At 39.7% G+C, this 19030-nt stretch overlaps 1 protein-coding gene across 1 annotated transcript in view; it reads left to right on the plus strand.

Moving 5' to 3' along the window:
• The first annotated feature begins 659 nt into the window (after nucleotides 1-659).
• The window catches only part of LOC133082975 (immunoglobulin-binding protein 1-like), a 36642-nt gene continuing 18271 nt past the window's right edge, over nucleotides 660-19030 (plus strand). The window contains exons 1-5 of the mRNA XM_061179643.1: nucleotides 660-881; nucleotides 1269-1562; nucleotides 9702-9897; nucleotides 11475-11554; nucleotides 12272-12384. Coding sequence (XP_061035626.1) covers nucleotides 691-881; nucleotides 1269-1562; nucleotides 9702-9897; nucleotides 11475-11554; nucleotides 12272-12384 — 874 coding nt within the window. The 5' untranslated portion in view covers nucleotides 660-690. The remainder of the gene's footprint in view (nucleotides 882-1268; nucleotides 1563-9701; nucleotides 9898-11474; nucleotides 11555-12271; nucleotides 12385-19030) is intronic.

Raw genomic sequence — 19030 nt, forward strand, 5'->3', positions numbered from 1 at the left:
TAAAAGCTTATTTTCCAGGGCAGGCAACATGCATTTTACTTAAATTAAATCTCCTAGGACAACTGGGGGTGTGTCCTATGGTAATCAGTACATATTTATATTGATATGTTCAAAGCAATGAGGTCCCTTCGTTCAAAGTCCTGGAATTATATTTTTACATCAGCGCTGTACAGTAGCTGTTAGCCACAAACGTGAACCCAATATGTAATTCTAAGTTTTCTAGTAGACACATTAAAAAAGTGAAAAGACACAAGTGAAATTAATTTTAATAATATGTTTAACCCAATATGTACAAAACATTAGCATTTCAACATGTCAGTGTAAAAATTATTGAGATATTTTACATTATTTTTTCGTAATAAGTTCTCAAAATCCGGTGTATATTTTACATAGAAAGCACGTCGGCGACGAGTAGACACGCGAAAAGCAGCACCTAGGGTTTGCTTGTTTGTTTGCGCGTTGTGTCCCTGTAACAGATGCCTACTACTGGTAATAGGCAGCCTGGTAAAATGAGTCTATGGAAACGGTTGCTAGGTTTAGCTAACAGCCGCTTCTGGCAGTTGTCCGACGCTTAGGTAACAATGGAGCCACTGGACCAATGTTGCGCCCCTTCCGGTTTCGTTGCTGGCAGCCCAGCCCATCTGTCCCAGGGCCGGAAGTGAGGTTTTCTGTGTTCTTCCTTGCCCCAAGATGGCAACGGCCGAAGGCGAGTTACTGCTGCCGCGGCTCCCCGAGCTCTTCAAAACCAGCAAGCAGCTTCTGGATGAAGTGGAAGTCGCGACTGAACCCACCGACTCCCAGATCATCCAAGCTAAGGTGTTCAAGGGACTGGCCCTCCTGAAGAAGGCTGCCGAAATGTTATTGGAGCTCGACTTGTTCAGGTATGGGGAGAGGGTAGTACGACTGAGAAAGTAGGTAATAATAGTTACCAAGGGCGGAACCATTGATCCTGGGTGCAGGAGAACTTTAAAACCCGGAGCCTTTCTTTCCTGCCTCCCACTGCGACCTTGTGTACATGGTTTACGTTCTCCACGTCTCTTCCGAGATACTTAATATCACACGACTCGGCTCCCTAGTGTTGGCTATTTGCATAGGCATTGGGTGTGAGCGCTCAGCCACTGTCAGTGAAGAAAACTGGCAGCTGTTCCCGGTGCCTCCTCCCTTTGTCCCACCCCCACCTCCACCCCAGCCCTTCCCTCCCCCAGGAAGCCAGGGCCACAGTATGAATGCCCAGCCAGACTTCACAGCCTCCTCTTTGCTCTTTCCAGCCGAAATGAAGATTTGGAAGAGATTGCTTCCAGCGATCTGAAGTACCTGATGGTGCCAGCATTTCAAGGAGCATTCGCCATGAAACAAGTCAACCCCAGCAAGCGTCTAGATCATTTGCAGTGGGCTCGAGAACACTTTTTAAACTACTTAACTCAGTGCCAATACTATCATGTGGCAGAGTTTGAGCTGCCCAAAACCAAGACCAACTCCGCTGAAAATAACACTGCTAATTCCTCCTTGGCCTATTCTAGCCTCGTTGCTATGGCATCTCAGAGACAGGCAAGAAGAGAGAGGTGGGTCATTTGAGGACTGCCCAATGGCAGTGCTGTTGCGGGGGAAGGGTGCATGTTTGTTTTTTTTTTCCTGGGGTGGTGGGAAACAATGGTGCGTGTCACTCTTTGGGTTCTTATTTAGCATAGGCCCTGGTGAGAGCAAACTCCTGAGTTTTTGGAGAAGCCTCTGCCTTGGTTGAAATGATCATACCTAACTGTCAGACCCCTAGCACCTTATGGTTGCCAACAACAGCAATGTAGTTTAGCAGAGTGTCTCCCAGTCTCTCCCACATCACAGCACAGCAATACTCACATGGTACAGTGAGGTAAGTATCTCTGAAGGGCACAAATATCTTGTAGCTATAGTCCATTTATGGTCAATTGATTGAGAAGCTCTGTTCTAACAATACTGGATGAGATGTGTAACATCCTGAACTAATCTTAGTACTGGCACAGCTTCATTTTGTGACCTTGAACACCTTGCTTACTCTCTTAGTTTAGTTTTTTAAAAAGAGTGCTCACAGTGTTTAGGAGCTATGCTAGGCACTGGGGATTCAAACTGAGTATGGGCGTTTGTATGAATATGGGTGGTCTCTGCCTTGGAGGAGCATACGCTGTGGTGAGGAAAAGAGGCATAGAAACAGTATAAATTATAAAATGATGTGATAGGGAAATGCACAAGGTATCAGGAGAGCAGACAGGAGGGGCACCTAACCAAAGAGGGAGCAGGAGAGAGGAGAAGTCTCCCTGGACAAGGTGACTCCTGTGATGAGTTGCTTAAGGATAAATAGGAGTATCATCTAGAGGAAAAGGAAAGGAGGGCTTTAGCCAGCAGAGATAATAGCATTAGTAAAGGTACAGGGACATTAAAGACCACAGTGCTGGGGTGGGGAACAACCGTAAGCAATTAGGTGATGCTAGAACACAAAGTGGGTGGTGAAGGAGGGGAAAAAATGATGCTGAAGAATTTGTAGGGTTCAGACCAAGGAGAGCTTAAGGTGTGAAGAAGGTGAAAGAATGACCTTGTTCCTGAGAACTTGGGAAGGGGGTTTGAATCCCAGCTCCAAAATTTAATCATTCTGATTTTGGGTAGGTTGCTTAATCCCTCGGTGCCTTAATTTCCCCAGATGTCAAATTGGATAATAATAGGTCCTATAAAATAGAAGAGAAATGCATAAAAAGCTCTTACATTGTCTGATACAGTAAGCAGTCAAAGTCAGCTATTGTCGTATCTTTGTAGCTGAGTACAGGTCGTGGAATGAGAGACCTGGGTTTGAGACCCAGCTTTACTTATAAGCCATTGGACTTTGGGTAACTTTTGTAACCTGTCTGAGTCTCAGGTTTCCTCATATGTGAAGTCTAAGTAACAGTGGTACCTATCTCATAGGGTTAAGAGGCATTAATAAAATAAACCACATAAAACAGCTAGCTCAGTATGTATTACATAGTAAATATTCTATAAAGGTTACCTATTATTAGGCCATGCTAAGGAGCTTGAGATTTGTTTGGTGACGAGGGATCCACTGGAGGTTTTTTTTTTCTTTTTTTTTTCCCCTTAAAGAGTAGCAAGGTCATATTTGCATTTTAACTAGCATACTCTGGCAGCAGTTAGGAAGCATTCTGAGGGAGAAGATTAGATCCAGTTAGGTCACAGAGGTGATGAGACCTTACTACTGCAATGGCAGAAGGGATGGAGGGGATATATTTATTCATAGGGATGAATCTGCAGAAAATGATCAATTGGTTGTGACAGGTAGGTTAGAAGGAAGCAGCAAGGAAGATGTCCATGTTTCTGATGTAGGAGGGTGGCTGTGGAACTCATTGAGATGGGGGAATAGAAGAGGAAGTACAGATAGGGGAGAGTATGAATTGTATAGTGAGACATGTTGCATTTAAGGTGCCTAGGAGACATTCAAGTCAAGGTATCTGTAGCATGAAGCTCAGAGGAGAGGCCTGGTCTAGAGAGCTGAAAATTGGTAGATTCAGTTAACATATTTATTGAGACTTTACTGTGTGCTAAGTAATGGAGATCCAGACAAAGTCCATGCCCTCATGGAGCTCTTGTTTTGGTGGAGGAGGCAGACAGTAAGCTAGTAAATAAAAATGTGATTTTAGGTGGTAAGGGCTTTAAAGGATAATAAAGTATGGTTAAGAGCTAGTGAGTGACAGAGAATAATTTTTGAGGAAATGGGATAGACTGATATGAAGTGGAATTCAGTATCATGTCCTTTGTAAGAAGGTCGGGGCAGCCCGTTGGGATATAACAGGTAGTTTAAACAGTGAGTTTGGTATCCAAATAATCATAATATATCCAAAAAAAAAAAAAAAAAAAAAAAGACTGTAAATGCACTAGAGAGATACAAATGGTGTTGTGGACAAAGACCAGGGAGTGATCACATCTGGTTGGAGGGTTAAGGAAAAGGTTTCCGAATGTAGTAGCATTTGAGGTGAGACTAGAAGGATGGTTAAAAATGCAAATTACAGGTTAGCCTGAATGTAAGAGTAATAATACTCATTGTAGAAAGTTGGAAAACAGAACATCTTTTAAATTAAAAATAAGTCTTCATCCTAGCACTCAGAGATGATCTTTGTTAACTATCTGATGTATTTCCTTCCGGATATATAGTTATTTTAATTAATAAATTTGGAAGAATACCATAAATATAGATTTTTTTATCCTTTTTTGTAAACCTAACATCCTGTTTTGATTTCCCCATGTCTTTTGAAGCCATGGTATTTAATGGTTAAATAGTATTCCAGCTTAACAGTCATATCATAATTATTTAAACTAATATTGTCAAATGCTTAGCCTGTTTATGGGTTGATTTTTTATTTGCTATTCTAAGTAATGTTATGAGGAAACATAACTGCATCTGTCACTGTTCCTGTAGGACAGATTTCTAGAAGAACCAGTGGCTAAATCAAAGGGTTTGAATATTTTGACTCTTGATGGTAATTATATTGCTTTCCACAATAACAAAGTTTCAAAGTATGTCCCACTGCAAGAGTACTGAATGGCAACACTTAGAAAATCCAGATGGGCAAGCAGGAAAGATACCTCATTGTTTTGATTTGCATTTCTTTGGTTAGAAAGCTTGATCTTTGAACTTTTTTTTTTTTTTAATGCCTGACAGATGAGATACCAACACTATCTTTTCACTAATGGCTCCCATATTTATATCACTAACCCAGACCTCTCCTGACTTTGAACACCATACGTGGATGTTTCACAGACATCTCAAACTTAACATGCCCTAAATTGAACTGCTGGCTTTTTAATCCCCAAATGTGCCCCCACACTTATGTCTTTACCATCTCAATAAACAGACCACCACTCACCCAGGTTTTAAGCCAGAAACCTAGGAGTTAGCTTCAGTTCCTCCCTTCTGAATTACCACATCCAGTCCATCAACAAGGCCTGCCAGTTCTAGCTACAAAATGTACCTTATGTCCTTCTGTTTCTCTCTCCACTATCATACCTTCATCTAGGCCACCAGCATCTCTCACCTGAAATATCCAAGCCATTAACTATAAAGACCTGGATGATTTGGCATCTGCCTCTCTCCAATCTCGTCATATATCATACTCCCCTTGTTCACTAGACTGCTGCCGTAATAGCCTTCTTTCAGTTCCGAACAGATCCAGTCCTTTCCTTCTACAGAGTCTTTGTACATGTTGTTCTCTTTGCATGGAATGCTCTTTGTTTATCTGTCTTTCTGGGCTTTGTCTTTCTCCCCTACTGGAATGTATACTCCATGAGAGCAGTAGCCATTTCTCTCTTGTTCTCTGTGGTATGTCTAGCACAGGGCTTGGTATATAGAAGGTGTTCAGAAAATATTTATTCTTGACAAGCAGGGGGGAACAACATGAGCAAAAGCCCAAGGCAGGGTAGTTGGAGGTATGTACAGGAAATGGAGAATAGTCTGATTTGGCAGAAGCTAAGAGTAGTATGGTTGGAGGACTGTAAGGAAGTGATGTGTATGGAACATTGAAAGGGAAGAGAGGGGCAGAAAGACAAGTTAACGTGTTATAATAGTACTTCAACTGGGAAGAAGTGATAAAAATGAAGTTACAACTATCAGAGATATTAGTTTTGCAAGAAGCATTTATATGATTAGAAAACAAATTGTTCAAATCCTTATTTAATTTCTGTAAGTCCTCCATCCCCCACCTCATGACTTTACACACTGAGGCCATCCTACATAAAACACCTGAATGGTATGTCCTCTCTCTCCCTCAAAACCTGTTTCTTCACAAATCTTCTCTACTCTAATTCCCATCTTTGAGGCGTAAGTCTTGATTAACTCTACCTACATTCTTTCGACAGAAATGGAGAAGTAGAAGCTGGGTAAGTAATGAGTCTAGTTTTAGATTTACTGAATTTAGGTCTTAAAGTGACAACTGGACAGCCATGTCTATAGACAGATGGAAATGTGTAACTAAAACTTATCAGACTGTTTTGCTGCTAGTGCTAAAAATTCAGGAGTGTCTCTGGGTGTGGATAGTTTGCCAAGAAAAAACATGTAGAGAGAAAAAAAAGTCAAGGGCAAAAGCTTGGGGCAAATTAAGGGAGAAAGAAGAGGAAAGAAAGAGCAGAGGTAAGAGACTCAACAAGGTACAGGTAAAAGTACTTATAGAAAGAAGCCTGGGGAAGAGAGAGGACAAATGTCATGTCTTCTTTGAAGTTTCTCTCTACCTGTCTCCCCTCCCAGATACTGTAACACTTAGTTTATGTTACTTATAAGGGCATAACAATCTGTTATTTTCTAGACTTGGAACTTCTAAAGGTCAGAGACCTTAACTAATTATATCCTTAGTATCCTAATTATATCATTATATCCTTGGTACCTAACCAGTAATTGTATCATAGTAGGTACTTGAGGTATCTTTGGGAAGGACGGAGTGGTCATCAGAAAGATGGAAGCAATATAGTATAGCAGAAAAAGCCTGGGCTTTGGAGTCAGACCTGGGGTGACCAGTCCAATTTCTGCCACCTAGTAGATGGGCATCATCTAGCCCCCCTTAACGTCAATTTTTCCCATCAGATGTCAATATACTGCTGCTTACAAAGTACTTTCATGAATATTGTTCATTTGATCCTCTTAACAGCCCCGTGAAGCAGATATTATCCCATTTTAGAAATAAGGAAATAGGCTCTGAGTACTGACTTGTCCAAAGTTACATGGCTGGTAAGTGGCCAGGCTTTAACCTCAGGTCTTCAAATTCCCAGTTCTAGTGCTGTTTAGAAAAGAGAGAAGAGTGGTCATTTGAAAAGGCAGAACATGGATTGAGGGAAGGTGTTTCTAGGATAGGGGAAAGGCACCAGTAGAGTGAAAAGTTGTAACTGCTAATGACAGGGAGGATGATTGATTGAGTGAGGCTTGGAAGAATGTGGGTGGGGACAGGATTTATAGCCAAAGTGGAATGGTAAAGACAACATTAGCTCCTTAAAGGCAAGAGGAGAGGAGGAAAGGTGAAGCTGCAGAGATTTTAAGGTAAAAAGGGAAATTGAATTTCTACATTGGCTGGCCATCTGGTGAGCATGATGGTGGCATGGAATCCACAAAAGATGAACAAAAAGCTGAACAAGAGTGACCGTTCCACTGAAGTTTGATCATATGAATTTGTAGTTGACTCATTTGACACAAATTTGTAATTCGTTACCTCTCTTCAGCAGCTTGGGAACAGAAAAGGGGAATGAATGATGAAAGTTGCCCAGAGTCAGAAGGGTGACAGGCAGTGGGGAATTCTAGGGTGATAGGGAGTGTTCGCATGCAGTGTCTCACCATAGGAAATCTAGAACAGTGACACAGGTCTAAGACAGTGGTTTACAATCTGTTCCTTCGAGCCCTAAGATTCCACCACAGTGCCTGGGTAGGGGGCATGTTGGGAGCCCTCCTCTGATTTAAACAGGGCGGATTTTATCTTTTATTACTTTTTGGAGTTCCAAATAAGCTCTCATAAGAAGAAAGGGTTCTTCTGCTAAGACAGAAAGGTTTAAAAAACACTGGCCTCAAAGAATAGGAGTTCAGGAACTTAGAAGTCCCAAAGATGACTAGGAGCAAAGTCATAGAAGCAAAGGAAGTAGAGAAGAAGGAAAGACCAGAGAGTGTGACTAGACCACGTGCATGCAGAGGATGGGAAAGGAAGCACAGGAACCTTATTCAAAGGCCCAGTAGACTAACCAAGAATATACCCTGGATTACATACATTCTAAGGCCCTGATATATATATGTGTGTGTGTGTGTGTGTGTGTGTGTGTGTGTGTGTATATATATATATATTTTTTTTTTTTTTTTTTTTTTTTTCCTGACTTAGGTACATCCAGGAAAGAGGGTGGGGGTAGGAGTGGCACCAGAGTTAAATGTTCTCAAGTGATATCTGTAATAGCATTCATGAACTAGGAATTGACCTGTGTAGTATTTGACTCAGAAGGCCACCTGTGATGGTGCTGTGACAGTTATTTGTAACATTACATAAAGTGCCCACTTGTTGATTAAAAGAAGCAGAAGAGCCTAAAAGTTTTTATAATAAAGAATGTTTCCAGAGGGGAGGTTCTTGACTTTTTGTGGGTCGTGGACCTCCTTAACCTCTCCCCAGTAAAAAAAAAAAGAAGAAGAAGAAGAAACATACACGTAGAATTCTATACAAAATTTGGGGGAGTTCAAGAACACCCCTCCCTCCAAACTCTGTCCGTGGACCTCAGGTTAAGAACTCCAGATTTGGGTGAACACCCACAGAGGAGCGTCTGGTTCTGGACGTCTAGAGTGGGGTTCCAGACATAGATATTTCAAGATACTTCTCTTGGAAGTTGTGGAGTTTTCCCTTGGTTCCTCTCTGCCTCAAGACCTTACATCCAATAAATCAGCAAATACTGTTATATTTTAATTACGTCCACATGTCACCACCTCCCTATTTCAAGTCACTGTCTCTCACCTGGATTGTGGCAATATCCTCTTAATTGATTTTCCTGCTCCACCCTTGCCTCCCCCCCCGCCCCGAGTCTACACACAACAGAGTAGTCCATTAAAAAAAAAGTTCATTTCATGTATTCTATTTTAAAGCTTCCAGTGACTTTCTCTTCTCAAAATATCATGACATTTGATATTTCGTGTCTTCTTGGCCTACAGGGTTCTACAAATTATGGCCCTGGCTATCTCTCTGACCTCACTTCCTATTATTCTTCACTCCATGCCAGCCACACTGACCTCCTTGCTATTTCTCAAACATGTCAGGCCAACACTCTCCCACCCCAGGACCTTCATGTTTGCTTTTCCCCCTTAGAACACTGTTTCAGATAGCGGCATGGCTTCCATCCTTATTTCCTTGAAGTCTTTGCTCAAATGTCATCTCTTCAGAGAAGTCTCTCCTGATCACCCCTACTTTCGCACCATCACTCTATCCACTTTACCTTGCTTTTTTTGCTTCCTCAGAGCACTTCACCACCACCTGACTCACCTATTTCTTTTTGTCTGTCTTCTCACACTAGATTGAAGGCTGTAGGAGAGCAAGGACTTTCTTGTATGCACTGTTGTGTCTCAAGCACTGAGAACAGTACCTGTCACACAATAGGTACTCAGTAAATAGTTGTCCAGTGAGTGATAGGTGACATACTAGAAGGCATCTTGAAAAAAGCAGGCAGGGTGGATATGAGTCTTCAGATTATACTAGGATGAGTTAGAGGAGTTGGAAATGTTTTGCCCAGAAGAAAAGAAGAGATGACCATTTTTTAGGCTGTTTCACAAGGAATTCCTGCATCAATGGCAGGTAAATGACCCCTAAGATTCTATGACTATTTGAAGCTGTAATTCCCAAATGGACATTGTATATACTAAGCACCCAACCTAGTAAAGGTTGATGTCATAAAATTACTAAGACACTCCCATCTCAAAATATGATGGGAAGAGTTGCTCAGATCAGGTTACTTTGATATTTTTCTAGTTTCAGAATGTATTTCTCAGCTTCTGCTGATACCTTCCTTGCTTTGTAGTCTTGAGAGAACTGCCTTGGTGGCAAATTCTGAGGTATAGAATCTGTATTTTTGCCTAAATGGAAATCGGTGTACCCGGTCATTTGTAAAGGTAAAATTGTATTGTGGCCTTCTTTTGAAGGAACACCTCTTTATTTTTAAGTTCATGGTAATGCGTTTCTGTGGAACAGATACAAGCAGAAGAAGGAGGTGGAGCATAGGTTGTCTGCACTGAAATCTGCTGTGGAACGTGGTCAAGCAGATGATGAGCGTGTTCGTGAATATTACCTCCTTCACCTTCGAAGGTGGATTTGTATCAGCTTAGAAGAGATTGAGAGCATTGACCAGGAGATAAAGATCTTGAGAGGAAGAGACTCTTCCAAAGAGGTAAGCCTAGTCACTGTCTATGTCGCTAAAAAAGCTACTGTCAGAGATTTGAATCTTCTACAGGAGAGTAATCGAATTAAAATCCTTTTAAGTCTCCATAAAATCATTGTTCTTATTAAGATTAGTGGAGGAAGGCTGAAGGTTCACTAGGATAGCTTTCTTTCTAGCTTATAGTATTGTTCCCCACTGCTTTCTAGCCTGTAACACACTTCCAGTCTTTTGTAATTTTGTGACATGCCAGGAGGGAGAGAGGCTTCTCTGAAGTGAAAATTGGTTTGGGCTGTGAGCAGTCATGACTGCTGAAGGAAGGCATAGGGAGGTGGGCCTTGAAAACCTGTGCTTGACTGTAATAAACAGGAAGAGGGATAGGATGGGAATGAAGAAGAAGAGTGTAACTTGAGAAAGAGAAAAGAGTAAAAAGAAGATAAAGCAAAAGACATGGAATGTGTTTAGGTTGGGGGAGAAACCAGGATTTAACCTTACACAATGATACACTCTCACACCTTAGGTCACCCAAGTATGAAACACAGCAAGGACATCTCTGTGCACAAAATGTCGGGCATATTGGTAAAGAAAACTTGTTGTAACGCCACTTTGGCTGTCTCTAAAGATCATAAATGTGTTTTGGAGCTGCTACTTCAAAATATTAGGCTCTGCTGCCACTTGTTTTTTGGTTCACAATATAACATGAATTGAGTTCAATTTATCAGCTAGTCGCAGGCATTTAAGTCCTCAGAGAAACCTCTTGCTAATTCGATTTTCACTAATTAGCCCAGGAGCTTTTGCCTCAGGGTAACATCAACCTAGTTTCTCGTGTGAAAGGATCAAAGAATGAACAATTAGTATTCTAAAGCCTTAAGGCCCCTTGGGCATATCTAGATCAGTGGTTTTCAAGCATCATGAGGCTGGACTCTTCTGGATCCTCCCATCTCCTTAGTTTTTTGTTTTTATGCTCTGTCATTAGGTATTGGGATTGGCTCTGGAAGTGATGGAGTTTAGAACCAAGTGAACATCTTTTCTTTGATCTTTTCTTTGTTTTGGTGTGACCCTGGACAACCAAGTTTCCTTGAAACATTTCTATACACCTATATATGAAAGATACTAACCCATTCTTCCCCCCGTTGCATTTAGGAACATCCACTTCTAAAACATCCTAGGGAGCTCATGACAGTTAATAGCAAAATTACATTGGACAATGTTTTAGCAGAAGGGTCTTCATAATTCAACTTTAGCACTGAAGGCCAGGCTAAGGAAAGGGGCTTCAAATTCAGCTCAAGGGTTTTAGATGGAACATGGAAGAAGGCTTTGGAATCTTCCTCTTTGGAGGGGAGTATTTTAAAGTCAAGTAATTTTTCACTTGTGGTGAAATGATTCCTGGGAGAGCTTTCTCTTCCTTCCTTTCCAGCAAGATACTTGGGCCACCTCAGGAGAGCTAACCAACCTCCACCATTAGTATTCTGCAGATATATCTTAGAGACTGATAAACAGGGCTTTTCAAGCACCTAAAGACATAAGAGCCTGCATAGTGGGGTGGGCAGAATGACAAGTACACCTCTGATAATTAATTTCCTTTTTAGGCATCAACTTCTCACTCATCTCGTCAGGACAGGCGTCCAATGAAACCGTTTGTTCTCACTCGGAACATGGTCCAAGCCAAGTAGGTAGTATTAAAAAGTGGGTTGCCTTTGCAAGCCCCATGCTTTTATGGTTCATTTACAGTGCATGAGTAACAGAAGGTAATGGCTTCACCTGGGGAGGCTGTTCTTTCATCAGAGGGATATTATCTCTTCTGATACTTTCTCTGTCTGTCTTCATCAGACATTTCTCTCACAAACTCGAACTTAAAAATAGGCTAGAAAGGAAACCAACAAAAATTAATTAATTAACTAATTAAAAACAGAAAGAAGAAAAGAATCTAAGGGAGAATTGTAGACCTTAAAATTGTTTCCCACTGTTTCCTTCAGCTACAGTTCTCAAAAGGACATGTTTGCCTATCTAGGTTTTAACTCTGAGTTTTGGGATGCTTTTCCATAGGGTGGCAGAAGAGTCTTCTTCCTCTGTGTATCTTTTATACCCTCCAAGTATAAATACTCCTTCCATCGTATCATCACTCCTCTGTGGGGCGTTAGCCTCCAGGATTGCTTACTGGGAGATGATTCTGGGCTATTTATCTTCTCATGAAAGCGCTTGCCTTTAATTCTCCTTCCTGGATGCCTCTTTTTACATATCCTGACAGCAGTTTGCACAAATCCTCAGAAGATAGCTGGGTAGGGGAGCAAGGATGAAACAGACACAGGATTTATCACTAAAGAGAAGAGGCTTTTTAATAGAGCTATTTATGTTTACTTTTCTAAATGCAGTGTGATTCTTGCAGAGTATTTGGAGCTTGTTATCCAAGTCTGGCATCTGTGACAGTGAATGACTGGTATGAACAGCATCGGAAATTTGGAGCATTACCCGATCAGGGTATAGCCAAGAAAACATCAGGTATGGAGGGGTGGGAGGAGAGTAGTTATACTACTACACTACTGGTCCCTAACTCTGGAGCAATTAAATTCAGACCAAGTATTTTTGCCTTTTAGAAGCAAAAGAAATCTGGACAAGGATTCTGAGTAATAGATTCTAGTCAGTATTTTATTTCATTTATTATTAAAATAAATAGCACATGATTTTGGGAGGATGGAGGCAGTGGGACAGCATAGTTTTCTAATTTCTCCAAATATCATGGCATAAAAACAGACTGAGCAGCTAGATAGCAAAGCCAAAAATCCATAGATAGCAGTTCTGCTTCTGGTAACAGTAGAGTAGGTTGTATCAGGTCAACCCCTCCTATAGATAACAATTACAGACTGAACAGAATATAACAAAACAGCTATCTGAAGGCACTGAGAGTGACCAAAATCAGACATAAACTGTAGGGCAGTCAACACTTATAAGAAGGGAATGGTACTTGGAACTTCTTGAGGGCAAGGACTTTGGCTTACTGTGTTCTTGGTGCTCAGTTTGGTAATTAGATCATGGTAGGTACTTGGAACTGTCTTTGGGAGGGAAAGGTGGAGCTGGTAGTCATTAGAAAGATGGACGCAATATGGCATAGCAGAAAAAGCATGGACAGATCTGGAGTAACCAATTACTCCTACCACTTAGATAGGACATCATCTAGCCCTTCTTAGCCTATTTTCCTTATCTCATGTATTATCTCACTTGATACTCTTAACAACCCCATGAAGCAAACATTCTTACTCCCATTTTAGAATGAGGAAATGGTGTCTGAGAACTAACCCAAAGTAAACATAGCTAGAAAGTGGCCAGGCTAGGGTGTTAATACAGGCCCTAAAATTCCCACTTCCAATGCTGTTTCCACTGTAGCAAAGAGAAGACTGATCATTTGAAAAGGTTTCCTGTTTTTTGTATAGCTTTTCACCCATGGGCAGGCTGCGCTTGCTGTAATATGGAGGTAGGTAAAACTTGGATAGAAACCAGTCTTATTGGATGAGGAAGGAGAGAACTGAGTTCAGGGTGACTGTAGCAACTGAAAACTGAGACGATATCCCAGGAGAGAACCACAGAGGAGGAGCCCTAATTGTATAAACCCTGCCCAAATCTCTGGCAGACTACTAAGCTATACAGGATTGACTCCAAGCACCCTCGTTAGAGCTAAAATAACTGAATGGATAATCCAGCTACTGTCCAATGCAGAGGAAACAGAATTTGGAATTTTCGTTCTAGACAAATGAAAACTAACTAAAATGAAAAATCAGTACTTTTTAGAGGAACAAAACAGAATTCATAATCTCTATAACATAACCGTTCACAAAGTCTGGGATTCAGTCCTAAAATACTATACGTACGGGAAAAAAAAAAAGAAAATGTGACTTATACTCAAGAGGAAAAGCAATCAATGAAGACCAACCCCAAGATGACTCAGGTGTTGAAATTAGCAGATAAGGACTTTAAAGCAGCTTATTTCTATGCTCAAGGGCATAGGGGAAAATATACTTGTAATGAATGAAAACGTAAGAAATCTCAGAGAAGTTGAAACTATGCACAAAAAATTCTGGGACTGAAAAATACAATATCTGAAGTTTAAAAATCAAACCAGACTCATAGATACAGACAAAAATCGGGTGGTTGCCACAGGAGAGGGAGGTTGGAGAGGGGAAATAGGTGAAGGGGATTAAGAGCTATAAACCTCTAGTTATAAAATAAATAAAGCCACGGGGGTGTAATATACAACATAAGAAATGTTGTCAATAATATTGTGATAACTTTGTGTAGGGACAGACGGTTACCAGATTTATGGTGGTGATCATTTCATAATGTATGCAAATGTCAAATCACTGTAATGCACCTGAAACTAACATATTGTACATCAACTATATTTCAATTTTTTAAAATTGGATGAGATTAATAACAGATAGGCAATGACAGGAGAAAGGGTTGGTTAACTTGAAATAAGCCAATCTGAAAAAAAAAAAAAAAAAGATTGGTAAAAAATGAAGAGCCTCAATGACCTGTGGAACAATGTAAAAAGTTCTACCATATGTACAATTGGAATACCAGTAGGAGAGAAGAAAGAGAGAGAAGGGGCCATTAAAAAAAAAAAAGAATAAATGATGGCTGAAATGTTCCCCAAATCTGTGAAACACAAATTTTCAAATTTAGAAATATCAGTAAGCCCTAACTAAGCAGGTGTTAAATACAGTGGAAAACCAAGCATAGGCACATCGTAGTCAAACTGCCAAAAACAAAAGAAAAAGAGAATCTTGAAAGCAGCCAGAGATAAAGTACATATTACACACAGAAGAACAATGATATGAATTGTTGTCACCTTCCCATTTGAAACAGTGGGTCCCAGAGATAGTAAAGCAATGCCTCAATTAAACACCCCAATTTTATTTATTTATTTATTAAATTTTTCATTGCATTGGGTCTTTGTTGCTGCGCGCAGGCTTTCTCTAGTTGCATCGAGCGGGGGCTACTCTTTGTTGTGGTGTGTGGGCTTCTCATTGCGGTGGCTTCTCGTTGCAGAGCACAGGCTCTAGGTGCTTGGGCTTCAGTAGTTGTGGCACGTGGGCTCCATAGTTGTGGCACAGGGGCTTAGTTGCTCTGTGGCACGTGAGATCTTCCCAGACCAGGGCTCGAACCCGTGTCCCCTACGTTGGCAGGCAGATTCTTAACCACTGTGCCACCAGGGAAGTCCCTAAACACCCCAATTTTAAAATGAGTAAAAGACCTTAGACACCTCACTGAAGAAGATTATATAGATGGGAAATAAGCATATGAAAAGATGCCCAACATCATATGTCATTAGGGAATTGCAAATTAAAACAACCGTGATCCCACTACACCCCTATAAGAATGGCCAAAATCCAAAATACTGACAACACCAAATGCTGGCATGGATAATGGAGCAACAGGAACTGTCATTCATTGTTGGTGGGAATGTAAAATGGTACAGACACTTTGGAAGACAGTTTGTCAGGATTAAACATTCTCTTACCGTGCTATCAAGCAGTCATGCTCCTTGGTATTTACCCAAATGAGTTGAAGTTAGGTCCACAGAAAAATTGCACACAAATGTTTATAGCAGCTTTATTCATAATTGCCAACATTTGGAAGCAACCAAGATGCCCTCAGTAGGCAAATGGATAAACTGTGGTACATACAGACAATGGAATAATATTCATTGCTAAAAACAAATGAGCTATCAAGACATAAAAAGACATGGAGGAACCTTAGATGCATATTGCTAAGTGAAAGAAGCTAATCTGAAAAGGCTACATACTGTATGATTCCAGCTACATGACATTCTGGAAAAGGCAAAACTATGGGGAGAGGAAAAGGGTCAGTGGTTGCCAGGGATTAGAGGAAAAGGGATGAATAGGCAAAACGCAGAGGATTTTTGGGGCAGGTAGACTACTCAGTATGATGCTGTAATGGTGAATATATGTCTTTATACATTTGCCCAAATCCGTAGAATGTACGACACCAAGAGTGAACCCTAATGTAAACTGTGGACTTTGCATGATGATGATGCATCAGTGTAGGTTCATTGATTATAACAAATGTACCACTGTGGCTCAATGTTGATAGTGGGGGGAGGGTGTGTCTGTGTGGGGCAGGGGGTATATAGGAACGCTGTGTACTTTTCATTCAGTTTTACTCTATACCTAAGACTGCTCTAAAACTAAGGCCTATTTTTTCAAAAATAATGCAAAGAGAGAAAGCTATAAAGTCAATGGAGAAATTAAAAGGGAGGAAGGCAAGAAAGAATGGAGAAACAAAAAACAGATGAGATGAACAGAAAACCAATAGCAGAATGGTAAATCCCAATCCAGCCATGTCAGTAATTATGTTAAATATAAATGGAATAAACCTTCAAATTAGAACTCAGAGATTAATTACCAGACTCAACCACCTGCTGTCTACAAGAGGTGCATTTTATTTGTTTTTTAATTGAAGTATAGTTGATTTACAATATTAGTTTCAGGTGTACAGCAAAATGATTCAGTATTTTTGTAAATTATGCTCCATTGTAAGTTATTACAAGATAATGAGTATCATTCCCTGTGCTATACAATATATCCTTGTTGATTATCTATGTTATACATAGTAGTTTGTATCTGTTAATCCCATACCCCTAATTTGTCCCTCCCCACTTTCCTCTGCCCTCTTTGGTAGCTACAAGTTTGTTTTCTATATCTCTGAGTCTGTTTCTGTTTTTCATATCCATTCATTTGTATTACTTTTTAGATTCCACATATAAGTAATATCATACAGTATTTGTCTTTCTCTGTCTGACTTATTTCAGTAAGCATAATACCCTCTAGGTCCATCCATGTTGCTGCAAATTGCAGAATTTCATTCTTTTTTATGGCTGAGTAATAGTCCATTCTCTGTGTGTATGTATGTATGTATACATATACATATATATATACATTATATATATATATATATATATATATATATATATATATATATATATATATACCACATCGTCTTTATCCATTCGTCTGTTGATGGGCACTTAGGTTGCTTCCATCTCTTGGCTTTTGTAAATAGTGCTGCTATAAACATCAGGGTGCATGTATCTTTTCGAATTAGTGTTTTCATTTTTTCTAGATATATACTTAGGAGTGGAATTGCTGGATCATATGGTAGTTCTATTTTTAGGTTTTTGAGGAACTTCCATACTGTTTTGCATAGTGGCTGCACCAATTTACATTCTTACCAACAGTGTACGAGGGTTCCCTTTTCTTCACATCCTCCCCAGCATTTGTTATTTGTAGACTTTTTGATGATAGCCATTCTGACAGGTGTGAGGTAATACTTAATTGTGGTTTTGATTTGCATTTTTCTAATAATTAGTGATGTTGAGCATCTTTTCATGTGCCTGTTAGCCATCTGTATGTCTTTGGAAAACTGTCTCTTCAGGTCTTCGGCCCATCTATTGGGTTGTTTGTTTTTTTGATGATAAATTGTATGAGCTGTTCATAATATTTTGGATAGTAGTCCCTTGTGGGTCACATCAGTTGTAAATATTTGCTCCCACTGTATAGGTTGTCTTTTCATTTTGTCAGTATTTTCCCTTGCTGTGTAAAAGCTTTTAAGTTTAATTATGTCCCATTTGTTTAGTTTTGCTTTTACTTCTTTTGCCTTAGGAGACAGAGCCAAAAAAAAATATTGCTACGATTATGTCAGAGTGTTCTGCCTATATTCTCTTCTAGGAGTTTTATGGTTTCAGGTCTTATATTTAGGTCTCCTAATCCATTTTGAGTTCATTTTTGTATATGGTGTGAAGGAATGTTCTAATCTCATTGTTTTACAAGTAGCTGTCCAATTTTCCCATCACCACTTATCGAAGGGACTGTCTTTTCTTCATTATATATTCTTGCCTCTTTTGTCATTGATTAATTGACCATAGCCTATTTCTGGGCTCTCTATTCTGTTCCATTAATCTGTGTATCTGTTTTCATGCCAGTACCATGCTGTTTTGTTTACTGTAGCTTTGTAGTATATTCTGAAGTCTGGGAGCATTATACCTCTGGCTTTGTTCTTTTTCCTCAAGATTGCTTTGGCAATTCAGGATCTTTTGTGGTTCCATATGAATTTTAGGGTTATTTGTTCTAGTCCTGTGAAAAATATCATGCATATTTTGATAGGGATTGCATTAAATCTGTAGATTGCTTTGGACAGCATGGCCATTTTAATAACATTAATTCTTCTAATCCAAGAGCACAGGATAGCTTTCCATTTCTTTGTATCATCTTTAGTTTCCTTTATAAATGTTTTATAGTTTTCAGAGTATAGGTCTTTCACCTTCTTAGTTAAGTTTATTCCTAGGTATTTTATTCTTTTTGATGCAATTTTAAGCAGGATTTTTTTTGTTTTTACTTTCTGATATTGTCAGTGTATAGAAATGCAACAGATTTCTGTATATTGATCTTGTATCCTGCAACCTTGCTGAATTCATTTATTAGTTCTAATAGTTTTTGGGTGGAGACTTTAGGGTTTTCTAGATATAGTACCATGTCATCTGCAAATAATGACAGTTTTACCTCTTCCCTTCTGATTTGGATGCCTTTTATTTCTTTCTTGTCTGCTGTGACTAGGACTTCTAATACTATGTTGAATAGAAGTGGGGAGAATGAGCATCCTTGTCTTGTTCCAGAATTTAGCAGGAAGGCTTTCAGCTTTTCACCATTAAGTATGACGTTGGCTGTGGGTTTGTCCTAATTGGCCTTTATTATGTTGAGATATGTTCCCTCGATACCCACTTTCAGAGTTTTTATTATTAATGGATGTTGAATTTTGTCACATTGGTTTTTCTAAATCTATTGAGATGATCATGTGATTTTTATCCTTCCTTTTGATAATGTGGTGTATCACACTGATTAATTTGCATATATTGAATTACCCTTGTGACCCTAGAATAAATTCAGCTTGATCGTGGTGTATGATCCTTCTTATATATTTTTAGATTTGGCTTGCTAATATTTTGTTGAGGATTTTTGCATTTATATTCATCAAATATACTGGCCTGTAATTTCCTTTTTTTGTAGTGCCACACTGTGGCATGGAGTGAGCAGGGCCAGAACATTCAGCTTGGGCTGGGATACACACGCAGCAA

This window comes from Eubalaena glacialis, unplaced genomic scaffold (genome assembly GCF_028564815.1).
Source record: "Eubalaena glacialis isolate mEubGla1 unplaced genomic scaffold, mEubGla1.1.hap2.+ XY H_2, whole genome shotgun sequence".
Classification (NCBI taxonomy): Eukaryota; Metazoa; Chordata; class Mammalia; order Artiodactyla; family Balaenidae; genus Eubalaena; species Eubalaena glacialis.